The sequence below is a fragment of the Cygnus olor genome, chromosome 3 (genome assembly GCF_009769625.2).
Source record: "Cygnus olor isolate bCygOlo1 chromosome 3, bCygOlo1.pri.v2, whole genome shotgun sequence".
Classification (NCBI taxonomy): Eukaryota; Metazoa; Chordata; class Aves; order Anseriformes; family Anatidae; genus Cygnus; species Cygnus olor.
In genome coordinates this window covers 82549617-82564749 of record NC_049171.1, presented here as the reverse complement: position 1 = coordinate 82564749, position 15133 = coordinate 82549617, and the positions used below count along the sequence as shown (strand labels likewise).

Below are 15133 nucleotides of genomic sequence, written 5' to 3'. Positions count from 1 at the left end.
TACCTGTATAAAATAAGATTTTAATCCCAAAATATTCCAACAAATTACCAACAATTTATTTGTACCTATTCTGTGTCCATAATTCATTTAAGCACATTGCTAAGTAGTTCTGAATAATACATATTTGCCTTTTGATCTGCCTAGGCTAAACAGGTTAATGATTTCATCTCCTGTAAACTGAAGTTATGCTGAAGGAGCCCCAGTATCAAAGACATGGAAGCAGAGGATAATCTGAGGCCAGGCTCCCTGTGGTTGTGCTGTTCTGGACTGTGGAGTCCTCAAGCGAGGTTTGTACAAATAAATGGGTTTTGTTTGTACAGACATTGGCTTGAGGACTGCAGAGTCTCCCCAGACACTCATTATCTCTGCTACTGCAAATTTTTTTTTCCCCTAATATCCAAACTAAATCTTCTTTGCTTCAATTTATCCCTTTAGCCCTTATCAGGCTGCTACATTAACTGTAATAAAATGTCCCCTCCATTTTTGCTCAAATATGTAAATAGCCATTGCAATGTTACAGTGCCCTTTGGTTTCCTTCCTGGTGTTTTCTGAAGTGCAGGTTGACTCTGCTGCTCTCCTGCAGCTTTTGCAGAGGACGGAGCCTGGAGCAGGCTGCAGTGTTCCTGCCTGGGCTTGACTGCTACAATTGCAGTGCAGGCTGTACTTCTGTCTGTAGGCACAATGGCAAGGCTTGCCCTTTTTGTAGTAGAGGGTCACTGCTGAATCATGTCCTGTGTATGAGGCACTGTGATGCCCATCTCCTTTGCAATAAAACATAGGTGGTTTTTCCCCTTCATGTGTATTCCTGGGTCAGTGAGGTGTCTTTAGCTGTCTAGCATTGACTAGCATCCAGTTTTTCAGACTGTTCTTCTCTTTTACCAAGGTCATTTTTCTTTTTTTAAATCCTAACCTCTGAAGTACTTGCAGACCATTTTCCTTCTGGTATCTCTATGTATGGGTAGGCATGAGGAATCTGCTGTCCTGAGTCTGTAACACTGATGCATGAATGATAGTGATTATCCTCATCACTATTTGCCATAAGGGATCTGTATGTGCAAATTGTTAAGAGAAATTTCCATGACAATAAACTCTGAGAACCTGCACAAATTCTAGATGATAACCCTTATTTACAAGGGTGGACATGGATAGTAAATATCAAACAATATTAAGACACGATTGTAAATGTTACCTTGTTAGTGGCATTTGCACAATTTTTATTGTACTTTTTCTTCTCTCCCAAAATATATTCTGACGCATTCACCTTCATTGTCTCTTTTTTTTTTTTTTTGATTTAACTAGATTTTGAAACTTTTCAGTAGATTCATCATAGATGTCAACTTTCAAAACAAATGCTATTTACCACCCTTGCTATTAACCTTGTGGCGGCTGCTTCTTCTGTGTCACAGAAATGAAGCTTTTCATAATTCATATAACTCTCCTATCCACTTCTTTATTCCTTTCCGCCTTTCCTTTTTGAAAGATGCATGGCAAGGGCATTTTTAATGTAACTTTTCCACCTTTTTGCTGAATGCATAACCTGAAATCTATGACCTTTTTTTTTGAGTTCATCTCTTTTTATGAGCTGTTCTTTATATGGCTCATCTGTCCTTTTAGACTCTCTTTCTTCTCTTCCCCTCCCCGGCATTAACACCTTTTTAGGATTCACAGTCTTTTATGGTTCTTTTCCTTTGTTCCTCTGATCCTCACTCCGTTGATCCCTCCTGCATGTTCCTACAGTGACCACAAATACTCTTTGCATTTCCCTCCTCTGTTCTGTCTTTCTTGGACTTTAAAGAAATCACAGGGAAAAAAAAAAAAAAAAAAAAAAGAGAGAAAAAACATTAAAGAAAAGGCTGGTCAGCAATTAGGGCCAGGGCTGATGCAGAACATGCCTCTGACCGTGACCTGATCTCCTGGAACCTTCCCTGGTGCCTTCCTTTCCTTTTCCTGCCCTGCTCCCACCAGATCTCCACGCTTCCTCCAGCCACTGCTGCCCCAAACTCCCCGCTTTAGGGGATGGCTGTTAGTGGTGGCACTGTCCCTGTTAAAAATGCCCTCCAGGTCTCTCCATAAAGGCAGGCTCCTGCCCCTTGCTGGGACCCCCATGACTTGTCTGGCTGCTTGCACAGGAGCATGAACCTGCCAAAACAGGAATGGAGATCTGGACCATCTGGCCTTTTCTTACTTCTTTCCCATGTAAACTTAGCTAACGTTGGGAAACAGCCCATAAATGACATGTATGATTGAGGCAGAGGAGGCATAGGGGCTGGCAGACTGCTGGCGTTGGGGGAGAAGGGCCTGGGGTGACGTCCTGGGGAGGAGGTGTCTGTGTCTGGTGGGGAGGCCTTGCTGCTGACCTTACAGGAGGTAGGAGTGAGATGGGTAATCCTTAGCGTAGGCGCGCTGGTTAGGTCTGGACAAAAGGAAGCTTGGTTGGTTACTCGTGTTGGGCAGGATGGGGAGCAGGTGCTGAGGTCACTTGCTGCAGGCATTGTGATCTAGAATAAACTGGGAGCTCGAATGTCCCTCAGGGCAACAGAGGGGTGGGGGGCCCAGAGGGTGGCACAGAGCATCCCAGCCTCTTGTCAACATAAGTGTCTGCGGGAGGTAGGAATGAGGGTTGAAGCCCAAGACTAGAAAACGTTTCTAAGTCCTGATACATACTGGTCTAGGAGGTAGCTCCAGTGAAACTAATGAACAGGGGTATGGAAGCTCATGTTGTAGCTGAAATCACAGGTAGTTTTCTGAGGGAGTGGGCATAAGTGTCAAATTTCATCAAAGGATAGCCTTTCTAAAAATGCTCTGGTGTTTTAAAAGGATACACTAGCAGCAAGTTAGACTTATAATGCTTACTTAATGATGGAATTGTTTTCCAGAAACTCCGTTTTAGGGAACAGCTAAATTTGTAATTGTGAGGTCAGTTTGGGTTGCTTCTTTACTTCTTCTTCCATCCCACCTGAATTACTTCATGAACCTTGCTGGGACTTTGGCTAAATCTCTTCTCTTGCTTTCCTTCTCAGTTGTTTTCCTCATCCTTTTTTGTCTCTGTTCCAAACCCCAGACGTGGGACAGTAACTGCAGCTACTGGTGCGTTTGTGTGCAGAAGGATTTTAATTTGTATGTTTATTTTCTTCCTCTAATGGGAACACAATATCAGACTTTCATTTTGTTCCAAAGGGCCTCTTCCCAATGCAATTCCTGTCATAGAGACCGATGTGATCTATTTTTTCTGTGTTCTTGTGTATTTTTGACATTCAGACATTTTATTGGAGGAAAAAAAAAAAAAAAAGAAAAAGAAAAAAAGAGAAACAGAACCTGAAAGTTCTGATTTTTAGATATTTCTTCTGGCTACTCCAACTCCATCGCCATGTTAAAACTGCACTTTGGGATTCCCATCTGCAAAGAGAGCTGAGCATCTGCTGATCTTCCAGTGCCTCTGTTGGCATCTCCCACTGCTTCTTCCTCCCCAAACTTCCAACACACTTCCACTGAAACAGAGATGTGACACCTGCGAGACTGACTTCAAGGAGTAATTACCCTTTGCTCAGTAGGTACATTTCTGCTTGCTAGCTAGATGTCAGTTGTGTCACCTCTTTGGTACAATCAGGTGGTGTTTTTTGTTTGCTTGTTTGTTTTTTGTTGTTTGTTTGTTTTGCTTTTCCTTTCAAAAGCTATTTTGGACAACAACTCCTCCCACTCCTCTCACCCCAGACCACACCCCATGCTGGGAGTGCACGTATGTCTCTAGGAAGCTTTTGAAGGCAGTGTCATTCCAGCAATGGCACAGACAGGGCAGAGTGCCTTTGATCACTTTGTCTTTTTTATGAACACTAGAAAAGAAAAACCCAAGGTTTGAAGACCAGAAGACCTGGAGGAAAAAAAAGAGGGAGAGTGAGGAGGGAGGGATAGAGCATAAAAATAACGTCTGGGATATTGAGTCCAAGGCCCATCACCAGCCCTGCATGGTGGCCACTGGCTTCTGTACGCTGAGAGCACCTGTGGGTGGCAGCAGACCTCCTGCTCCACACGTCACCAGCAAAGCATCAAGCATAAGCAGAAGAGGAGAGGGAGGCCGCAGGACATGTATGTGCATGGTGGCACTGCCTGGCACGGAGCTCAGCACTGGGAAGCATAAGGCCGAGGACAGGCCTTGAGAGGGTGGGAGGAGCTTGGTCTACGTACCCTTCAAACCACGCTCAGCATGCAGCTTTCATTTTTCATCTAAAGAAAGTTTGCATTGTGTAGAAGCAAAGAAGAAAGGAGAAAAACCTTTACGTACCCAACGTGGTGAAGACTTTTAACGTTGCCCTTAGATGTCACATCCTTTTCCAGGCCCTGAAAGCTCCTGTGCCTGGGTGGAGCTCACCGCTCCTCATTACTGAGGCCTCACAGTCTGGTGGCTGCCGTTGTGTTCTTGCTCTGCCAGAGAAAAGCTGTCTGCAGCAGTCAGCATCCAACCTTAATGTAATGCAGAAAGGGTTCCTTTTAACAGCTCTCTCTCCTGGATACTGTAACGCTCTGTTTATTGGTACTGACATTGTAGCACCGCCACCGCCAGCATATCAGAACCGATCTGTTATGATACGGCCAAAATTTTAATTCCGCTAAGGAAAAAAACTGTAATCTGAATGGCACTACTTACTTTGACTTGTGTAATGTTTCAAAATACAAATTATGTAAGTGTATTGGATGAGACATTTTTGGTGTTCAGTATAATCCGTCATTTAAGAAATCTAAATAGAGCACAAAATTAAAAACAAAGGAAGCAAGATAAGTCAAAACAATTTTATTTACCGTAGCAAAGCAAATAGTTTGCTGTTGTAAAAGGTGGTGGTATTTATTTTGTGTTTGGGGGTGAGAGGTGGAGGGGGCTTGGTTTGCTTTTTGTCTGGTTGACCGATTTTAGTTGTTTGTTTTATCCCCGGTTGTTCTGCAGTGACCGTCTCCCTCTTCTTTATATTTGAACTTATTTTCTGTTCAGAGAACCGGTACTGGCGGAGAAGCCAAGATTATTTTCCTAAACCCTCGGCTGTGGTGCTAAGAACAGCCGCCAGCTTTGCTTCCAGCGTTGGCACCCGGCGCACCCGCCGAGCCAGGCGTCACTGGGTGCCCCCAGCACTGGGTGCCCTCAGCCCTGGGTGCCATCACGCTGGGGCCATGCGGGGCCGTCGCAGCCTGCCGTGGGCAGCTCGTGGGACGCGAGTGACACCTCGTGGGGGCGCGCAGCAGCTGCCGTCGGCAGCCCCACAGCAGGGGGCTCCGCGACCCCGCTGCGCTACACGGGCGGCGGCGCGGGAAGGGGCGTGGGGCAGGAGCAGGGGGAAAGACAAGGGCTAGATCCTGTCCCTTCCCCGTGGGAAAGGCATATCAGCGTTGTCCGACTCCTCCTCAGCTTTCTTCCTGCCGGAAAAGCAGGGCATAGGGGAGAAGGAGAAATGTTCATCTGTGGGGCTCGCCACACTCCGCCCTCCGTGCCTCGCTGAGAAGGAGGAGACACCCCGCATCTAACAGCTGTGCTGGAACCTCCCTGCCTTCCACCTGCGCGGCCGAATGACACGTGTGTGCCGATATGATGCGCACGAATACACGGGTTTCATGTGCACTGATTTGATGCTCCTTTGCCCTCTCTCCAGACCCTAGTGCATGTGTTGGGATTGCTGAGAGACCAGCTCTGTGTGTTTCAGCAATTTACATCTAATGTTTTCTTGCATGTCCAATTCCAGCTTTACCTCACTGTGTGAGGCCAGCTGGCAGGCCAGGGCTGTACACCCCAAAGTCTTCAGACACTGAACCACTTTTGGGAAGCTTTTCTGTGGAAAATCATGTAAGTGGGCAGATACATTTCAGCTTTGAAACTTGAGGGATGAAAGGAATGTTTTTGTTCCATCACAGACATTGGTAATAGACAGCCAATCTTCATTACATAATGTTTAATGAAGAATATATTAGGTACTTATATGTAATATATTTTATGTCTGGACTGGATGCTCTGTAAAGCAATTGTCCTGGCTTCAAGGGATGGAGAGAAAGTTTGTCTTTGGTTGGATATATAGCACTCCCCTTTGGGATGGTGTCATTTGGTAATCTCTGCCACATGTTCTTATGAGTAGGATGTTTTTGTTTCCTTACTGTGTCTCCCCCCAAGTCCTGCCGGGTAATATTTCAGATGGTCACGGTCAGAAAAAGCGTGTGACAACTTCCAGATGTTCAAGTAATCAAAGTGGCCTGCAGATCTAAGAGAACACACCAACAGACAAATGAAGGATAACTTGAAGGGCCGCGGTCTAAGTGGGGGGTCATGTTCCGAGGCGGCACAGCAGGCTGAAGGATAACCTTTGAATATCTAGAGGCTTCGCCAAAGTCTGCATCACTTGCTGAAAACGAGACGGCCTGATGATGTGGCTGGGCAGGAGCTGCAAGCCGACTACACAGGCTACAGTTGCGGTTTCCCAGATCTTGCAGCAGCGCTGGCTTCCCAGGGAGCGGAGAGGGCCACGGCTGCGCCGGCTGCTGGTTCCTGCCCGCAGGGTATGGTTGGCCCTGGGGAGCGGGACCATGCCCAGCTGCTGGCCACCCCAGCAGCGTACCTGGTCTGCCTCCACCAGAGGTTGGCAGGCCCTGGGGGGCGGTTGCACTCACCTCTTGAGCAGGTGGCCTGCCTGCCACTGGCATGGCCCTAGCTGGGCAGTGCTGGCACTTGCGTAGGTGCCAGTAGTGAGTGCACAGCTGGGCTTCGGGAGCTGCCCAGCAGATGTATTCCCAGCTGGTTGTTACTGGTCCATCCTCCTGGCTTTATAGAAATGGACATGGCAATTAAAAAAATTTAAAAAGATGGGGCATGATATTCCTCTGTGGTAATGTAGACACATTCTTCAGTAAAAAAAAAAAGCTGCTTATATTAACCACTGTCAGCCCAATGCTTGTGGAGGTGAACGAGTGAGGTGGCATGGTGCAGCACACATGGAGCAACACTCCCAGGCAGGGCAGTCTTGTCCCTGGTCTCAGCAGAGATAACACTCCCACCCCATGGCATCCTACAGCAAGACTGCTGGTGCCTTTGCGTACGCAAGCATTTCGTTTGGCAGTGCCTCCGCTGTGGACGGCATATCCTTTGAAACAGATGTGCTCTACATCTACCTGCTGTGTGTAAAACCCGCAGAGCACCACTGGAAAACTGGTTTTCAAAGCGACGTGGAGCACTGGTAGCGGGCAAGCATCATTATTATTATTATTACTATTAATTACTGCTACTACTACTGATATTACTACTACTAGTGGATATGGTTCTGAGATGGGAGGTCAGGTTGATGGTTGGATTTGATGATCTTGAAGGTTTTTTCCAAACTTGACGATTCGATGATTCTACTGCTACTACTGCTACTACCAGTAATTTGTGTGGAAATATTGCTGGCTGAAAACCTGTCAGCTGCTGATGGAGAAAAGGAAGATCTGATCACTTCCAAGGAACAGCTGGATTTTTGAAAGTTGCTGTGACTTCTGCAGGCCATTTAGTGACAGAGCTGATGTTTTTGAAGCGTTACTGTTTGGGAGATTGCTACCAAATGTTCTTTCCCCCTTGGCATCAAGGCTTTATATAACTTTTTATGCAACCCTACATAGTTTTTTTACTACTTGGAAACTAGCGATGTAGGATGCTAGAAAACTGAGATCCATGCTAGGAAAAGAAACAGTTTTGTGACAGTTTGTCTAACAGCAAAGGTGTCTTTCATCAGACAGGCTCTCCTTATTGCATTCTCCAAGAACTTGGAGAATTTCTGGCAAGATTATTATTTGGTTTCATTCTAAGAATTACTGTGTACCTACATAGAGGGCAAAAGAACAATATCTTGCTCACCTGGCACATTGGACAATGTTGTCTGTGTGCATGTATGGGAAGCCTGAACCTGAGAACTACGTTGGTAGTGGTGTAGTGGCTTTAGAGGAGGCTCTCCATGGCAGAGGTAAACAGCCTGGAAAGCATCTGTGGACCCAAAAGTGAGGAAGTGTTGCAGCTCACAAGGACACCAGTACCTGGATATGCTGCAAGAAGGTGTTGGCTGTGAAAAATTGGATCTGGGCAGTACAGTGGAAATCTATTGAGATGAGTGATCTCCATCCTAATTCATGTCTGTAAGACAAGGATAAATAGGTCTTTTTATGTTGTACACCATGAAAATTTTTGGAGGCCTATGTTCTTCTACTAGTTGGAGCATCAACAGCATGTGTCTCCACAATTTATAATGTGGTTGTCAAGACTACCAGCTCTTTTCACACATCCAGAGAAAAAGTTGCAATTACCTAGGTATGGCAAAATAGAAATGGAAACCATTCCCTGCACTGGAAGCTGACTCGGGAAGGACAGATCATCTATGGGGAGACAGGATAAAGAAAATGTACTAACTCAGAAACCAGAAAACTATGGGAGAAAAAAACAATCAGCATTTGTCAGACATCTACCCACCTCTCTGCTATCTGCCTATATGTGTTTTTATTTAGCAAAAGGAGCTCTTCCAATTTATTTATTTATTTATTTTTAGGAAATAAAAATCAAAGAAGATCCAAGGTTACTCTGCCATTGTGACAAACACCAAAATTCATTAAGCACAAATGCATAGGCATGCTCCTTGTAAGCTGGTTGTTCCACTTGCATGCTTGATGTGTTTCAGACCACATGTCTGGTCTCCATTCAAGGCTCCATAGTTTAGAAAGAATTGCAGTTCATTCTTCAGAAGATGTGTCAGCCTCTGTTATGGATTAAGAAAACAAAATATGCCTTCCACATTTACTCTCCCAGCAAGGGATGATTTTTGGAGGATTTGCTAATCACATAATTCCAGTCATATTTCTTAACATGTCTGGATTTCTTTGTGGTAAAACTTAGACTCTGTCCTTCTTGGATTTTGCAAGGCTTGCTGGGGGTGCATTTACCCGTGCAGTGTTTACCATTTAATTGTCATAATTAATACTTACCCATTGCACTCAGTGTATTCTACTAAAATCATTTTGTCAGGTTAAAAATTGCAAATTAAAATATTCTCACAGTGGGACGACCCTATATAGAATTTTTGCAATAAAAATTCTCCAATTATTTCCAATTTGATTGGAATTTACAATGAAAGATAAACCTTTCCTGTTAGTAACACCTAGATGTGATCCTCCTGAAGCTTCAGATATGAATAATCTCTCTCTGAGTTTTGCAGCTACTTTAATTTCCCGGCCTACCCTGTGGCTTGAGTAACCATTAAAAAAAAAAAAAAAAGCAAACAAACAAACAAACAAACCAAACAAACAAAAAACCTACATCTCTATCCAGTATTGTCACATCTTCTAATTTGCTTTTCCAGTTTTCTTTCAATTTCATTATTTATTTGCAACTTTAGCTCCATTTTTCCTCTTTTCCTTGGGAACTTGGAAAGTTCTCTCTTCTTCCCTTTCTCTGCCTCCTCTTCTTATTCAGAGTCTCTAGTCTCTTTCCCATATTTTAATAACAAGCATTCTGATCTGCTTACTTCAGATCTCAGCCAAATCCTGGTAAAGTCAATGGAAAGGTTTTCCCTGGAATTTTAGACGTGTTTCCTCTGACTCCTTCTGTTGCATTTTTTCTTTCCTCTTTATTCTTATTGCTGCCTGGCTGGCTGATTTAAAAAAATATTTTCAGTACAACTTGTCCTCAGTTGACTAAACTGGTAAATAATGGATAAATATAGTTTTGACTGAGAACAGCTTTCTGGCAAAGATGGAGTACGGAACTAAAGAAGAATTTTTCTCACCTTGAGTCATGAGATCTGGTTGGTTAGATGAAAACCATTTACTTAACTTGCCTGTACAGCACACAAAAATCACAGATGCCCTTGTACTGATACTTTGTGCTGCCCACGCTACACTAGCTACAGCACCTGGACCTGGGTAGTAATTTTATCCTGTGAAACAGAAATAGCCTGGGTTTATTTCTTTCTTTCTATCAAAAATAGCACAAATCACATTTATATATTTAACCAAAAAGCGGCTCAGGTTTATTTTTCCCATTTTTTTTTTTTTTTATTCTCCATCTGGAAAGGAAGTGTTGTTCTGTTGTAAGCTTCAATTGTCAACACATAACAATCATATTATGAATTCCTCAGTGTCCTAAGGCTGGCTACCTACCTCTGTAACTCAGTCCTGCTCTGACAGTACTGTCTTCGTATCAAAATGTACTTACTCAGCCCACAAAAGGGATGTTACTATGTTTGTTGGGGTGAAACTTTGCATATTGCCTAAAAAGCATACAGAAGACATTTATAAATGTATTCTATGCATCTATTCACACAGAAGGACTAGTAGTAAAAGTATTATAGTGTCCTCAAAATACATAGCAAAAGTAAAAGCCTAACGTGCAACAGTAATATGAATGTCATTGTATTTTGAATTTTTACTGTAATAAATTATAGCAATAGTTCATACAACCCAGCTATTATCTCAGATTGTCTCTCTGCAGAATCACAAAAACAATCTGAGTCATCCTGACTTGATTCATGTTCAGTTCCTGTTTTGAAAGGCTTCTCTCACCATCATATGGGCTGGTAACATTATTTTTGTGTGAAAGCTTAGATTCTGTACAACAGCTCCACAGTCTATGGCAGATTCTGCAGCATGAATCATGGAAAATATGCATCCCTGGTTATTTGTAGATGGTTATTTTTGCAGAAATTAATCTAGAAGAAGAGCCATGGGATTTTTTATTTTTTCCTATGTGATACATGTGGCTTTTTGGCAGACTGATGGGAATTGTTTGATGGACACTTATCAAACATATCAAAAAATTTTCAGCATTTGAAAAATATAGAGAGAGTTGACACATAGAGTCAAGACTGAGTATGAACCAGTTTTAGAAAGAAAGAAAATGAATTTGCCTTCATGAGTAAAGCCAAGCACCAGAGGGTTGTTTCCCTTGTTCTCCCAGGGTCCTCTGCATACTCTGTCACTAAATTCTAATGAAACTTTTATTTATCTTTGTTGTGGCTTTAATTTTACCTATGTATAATCTATTATTTCAATTAGTACATTACCTATGTAAAATCTATTATTTCAATTAGTACATTAAGGATATATTTCAATTAGTACATGGAGCTGATTAATTAATAAATGACTTTGGCACCCTCTGCTGAAAAACATGATAGAAATAGAAAAAGTGATTTCTGCTTGCCAAGATTCCTTTCATCACTTGAGAGAGACATCTCTGAGGTGAAAATTCAGCACAGTAACTCTGGATAATACCTTAGACATGAAGTGCATAATAATGTGTGGCTTCAGGAAAATGAAGCTACACAGAATAATGATGTTACAAGCTAATGTTTCTGCAGTGGAACAGTCCAGCAGGGAGCAGCTTTGTTTCTGGTAGTATTCTGCAAAAATATGGTGCTAGTTTTGTTAGTGGTAACAGTAGTATTATTAAGTCTGGCAAGAGAATAAAACCATCACTAAAAACATTGGCATATGTTACAAAGATTAGGGTTATCATATGTAATGAGGATTAAAAGATCTCTAGAAGAGAAAATCTGAAGTGCTTGATCATTTGATGGCAGACAAATGAAAACCAGTCATTTTTACTGCAGGAAAAGATGAGATAAGGCATAGAGAGACACAGAGTACGGGCTGTGCTTGCTGGTGGGACCACTCCCCACCAGGGACCGGAGAGATTAACAGGACACGTAGACTTATGTCCAGATCATTGTCTGGACATGAATTCCAAGTGTAAAACTGGTCCCAAACTGCTGTGATTCCTGGGAATATATATTTTTGACTTGTTTCATCAATATGTGTGTTGAGTTTTGAAGCATGCTGTTTGCTTCAGGCACTCCTACAATCTGCCTGAAAAGTGAAGAGGGTGCAGGCAACAGCTCTGAGAGCAACTGAAAGACTGGAAAATACCTTCTAGTAGAAGCTTCAGGAACCCAGTCCTCTAAGCTTAACAAAAAAAAAAAAAAAAAAAAAAAAAAAAAGGGTTAAAGAGTTACTGATTGCAGGCGGTAAGTACTTCAGGACTAATGCTCTTCCAATCTAGCAAATAAAGATATAAAAAGATCTGATGGCCAGGGCTGGACAAATTCACAGGAAGAAATGGCTACACATTTCATCACTGAAATACTCAGTTATTGGCATGGATTGCAATAGGCTATTGTGGCTTTTCTAACATCAGTAATTTTTAAATCGAGAATAGATGTTGTTGGTTTGTTGTTTTTTTTTTAATATAAAAGATGTACTCAAGTTTAAACTGGATCTAGTTCAAGGATGTTCTGTGTCTGAAATGGTGTGGTTAGGTGACCACATGGCGACTTCTGGTTTTATAATCTGAAAATCTTTACTCTGACAAATAAGGCTCGAGGAGCTTTTACTGTGGTTGGGACTTCGCATTCACTGATGCTCGTGTTTACAGGGGTCAGCGCTCACCTTTGTTCCTTCTTCTGATCCAGCTTAGCACTGACTGGTAACTGCTGCAGAGCTGCACTAGGCAGACCTCTCCTGCCTAGGTCAAGGATGCTCCTTTTTCACTTATTTCTCTCCTCCCAGGCTGGAACCCCACATTCATTTTTCCGAGGAGCCAGGAGCCACCTTGAACCGGGGAACTTCTGTAGCGCTTTGAGAGTAACGATTCATAAAGACTTTACAGCTCTGAACTACAGCACGCACAAAGAACACTTTTTTTCTAGTGACTACAAAATGCTTCAATAAGGTCTGCTCAAGTGAAACCTCTATTAGCACTGAGCAGTAGTGAAGCTTTTTATGTTAGCCACTAAGGATTTGACTAGTAGATAATTGCGATTATACGTTCTCCTCAGAACAACCTGCACTATATCAGAAGAAAATCAAGCTTCAATCAAGCTGCTCAGAGATTATGAAATACTCAGATGTAGAATGCCCAGCTTCCCTGTTTTAGCCATAGGGGTACAATGCAAATTACTGCTAAGCAGGCAATAGTCTCAGGATTTATTGCAGCGACTGAACATAGAAATACTGAAAGTTCACAGAAAAGCCTGCTCTTGTGAACTTTCAGCCAGCATTTACAGACTAAGAAGCCATAGGTTATTCATATAATAAATGGATGCATATCTGTCCAAATATTTAATAAAGATAATATATGAGAAGCATGAAACAAGTCATTTTCCTCTGCAGTAAAAATATGTTTCTTCTATTGGATACAGGACAGTGGAAATAGCAGTTTAAACTTTTGAAGCTTTGACATTTGGAAAATGGTATTGTGACAAGAATTATACCAAAAATACAGGTCTTAGAATGGGAATTGTCAGTTCAAATGAGACTAAATTTTTATGAATTAAGGACTTAACTGTCCTTAACTAATATGTAAACCATTTAAATAAGAAATTTGTACCAAAAGGTAAATTGAACCATACAATAAGATCCAGCAAAATCTGTTTTTTAATAAATAGTCTTTGTCCCCAGGAAGACCTGGGAAGATTGTCTTGATGTTAACAACTACAGTGAAAGGTGGTTTGGGAACATTGGGAATTGACATAATGTATGAGTTAGGGATAAGAACAAAAGCTACAGCTCCATTTCCACAAGCACAGCTTTACATGTAAAGCCATCAGCTCCTGTCAGTGGGTGCCCTGATAAGTGACTGCCCTGTAACAGTTATTTGAGATGAGGAGCCCTGTTCACTGGGGGTCTGACTGGTTCTGACTGTGAAAGGGAAGAGAATGCAAACTGGGAGTACTGTGGTGAGTAAATGAACTACTGATGTCTTTCTTTTCCAAATCAGTCATTAGAATGTTGTCTTCGCAAACTTTCTTGCAGTCCTTACAAAACAAGGAAATATTTCTGAGGATACGTAGGAGCAACTCACATCTTGAAGTCTGTGCAAATGACACTATTGATTTTAAAAGGTCAGATCAGCTGTTTCTGGTTGCTTTCACTGTTGGAGTATGCCTGGTCTGAAAAGGTGAATGGTTATTCGGCCCACAGTTTCCATATAACCTGCAATGGCTTGCTCCCCTTGTGTGCTCTCTCTCTCTCCCCTAAAGTACCAAGAAAGGAAACATGAATGTTCACAAGTAAATAACATGAAGTACATGGTTTTATTTCCTGGATAGTCCCAATAGACTTGAACATGACCTCCAGCTCCAGGCCTACATTTACAGGCATGCTGTGAGCACAAATGTGTCCAGTCTGGTGAGATGAATTGAAAATATTATTTCCTCCCCATCCAGTCATGCCAGTTGCAACTGAAATACATTGAAGAGGTTTTCTATCTGTAGATAGTATATCTCCACATATTTGCATATCCAATCTTTTTAATTATTGCCAATTCACTTCCATTTTACATCACGCTAAATACTTACACTAACTGTTGATATTTGAACTCAACAACAACAGATGGAAGGGAAGTAAGGAAAAGGGAGAGACTTTAAAATAGGTTCTGGGTGTATTAGTAGCAATTATAAGGTTGGCTCCCAGATTCTGGGCCTACTGAATCTTTGGCAGCACACTCTCTGTCTCAAAACTGAAGTGGTGGTTACATGTCAACCCTGGAGTTGCCGATGCAGTTCCGAGGATTGGAGTCCGTTCTCTCCCACTGATACTAACTGCATCTGCAGCAAGAGGTCTGCCATTCTGTAAGCACGAATCTGCTCATTTAACTTGCTTAATTCTTTCCACACAAGCACAGACATGCACACCCAAAACAATACTTTGTAACTCTAGCTCTTTCATCCTGAAACGATGCAAAGGTGCACATGCTTCTTGCTGTCAAAGGGCTCCTGAAGGCTTGCATTTTGGGAAGAGGTAAGTGATGGGGGAGATGGACCTGCAAAGGTGAGAAGAAGCATTCTTCCAAGCTAGAAGTTACAGCACATCTCTGGTCAAAATCCAAAGTACCAGCTTCATTTATTGCAAAAAAAAAAAAAAAAAAAAGGATCTGTTGTGACAATGATTGCTGCTTTACTACTGCCGTCAATATCAGGCAAGGAGATGCCACAGGCAGCTGCAAGCTGCAGATTTTATTCTGTAGGGCTGTTAGAATAGCAAAAGGCTAAGCAGCTGATGGAAAACAAGTCTGTCAACAGTTTGGTGTGACAGGCAATCCATTCCCATGCTGTCATGTGCTACAGATATCTTCTTTACATTCCTACGCAGATTT

The 15133-nt window shown here is 42.4% G+C and overlaps 1 protein-coding gene and 1 long non-coding RNA gene across 2 annotated transcripts in view; one reads left to right on the top strand and one right to left on the bottom strand.

The window, feature by feature from the left end:
- RGS7 (regulator of G protein signaling 7) overlaps positions 1 to 13121 on the top strand; it is a 260078-nt gene extending 246957 nt beyond the window's left edge. Inside the window, exon 16 of the mRNA XM_040552619.1 lies at positions 12547 to 13121. Within this exon, the coding sequence (XP_040408553.1) occupies positions 12547 to 12708 (162 nt within the window). The 3' untranslated portion in view covers positions 12709 to 13121. The remainder of the gene's footprint in view (positions 1 to 12546) is intronic.
- LOC121067775 lies at positions 619 to 3283 on the bottom strand. Its single transcript, XR_005818439.1, has 2 exons — positions 2358 to 3283; positions 619 to 1787 (listed from the first exon to the last, which is right to left on the bottom strand). It is a non-coding gene; the product is annotated as an uncharacterized LOC121067775 (long non-coding RNA).
- Positions 13122 to 15133: the final 2012 nt, after the last annotated feature.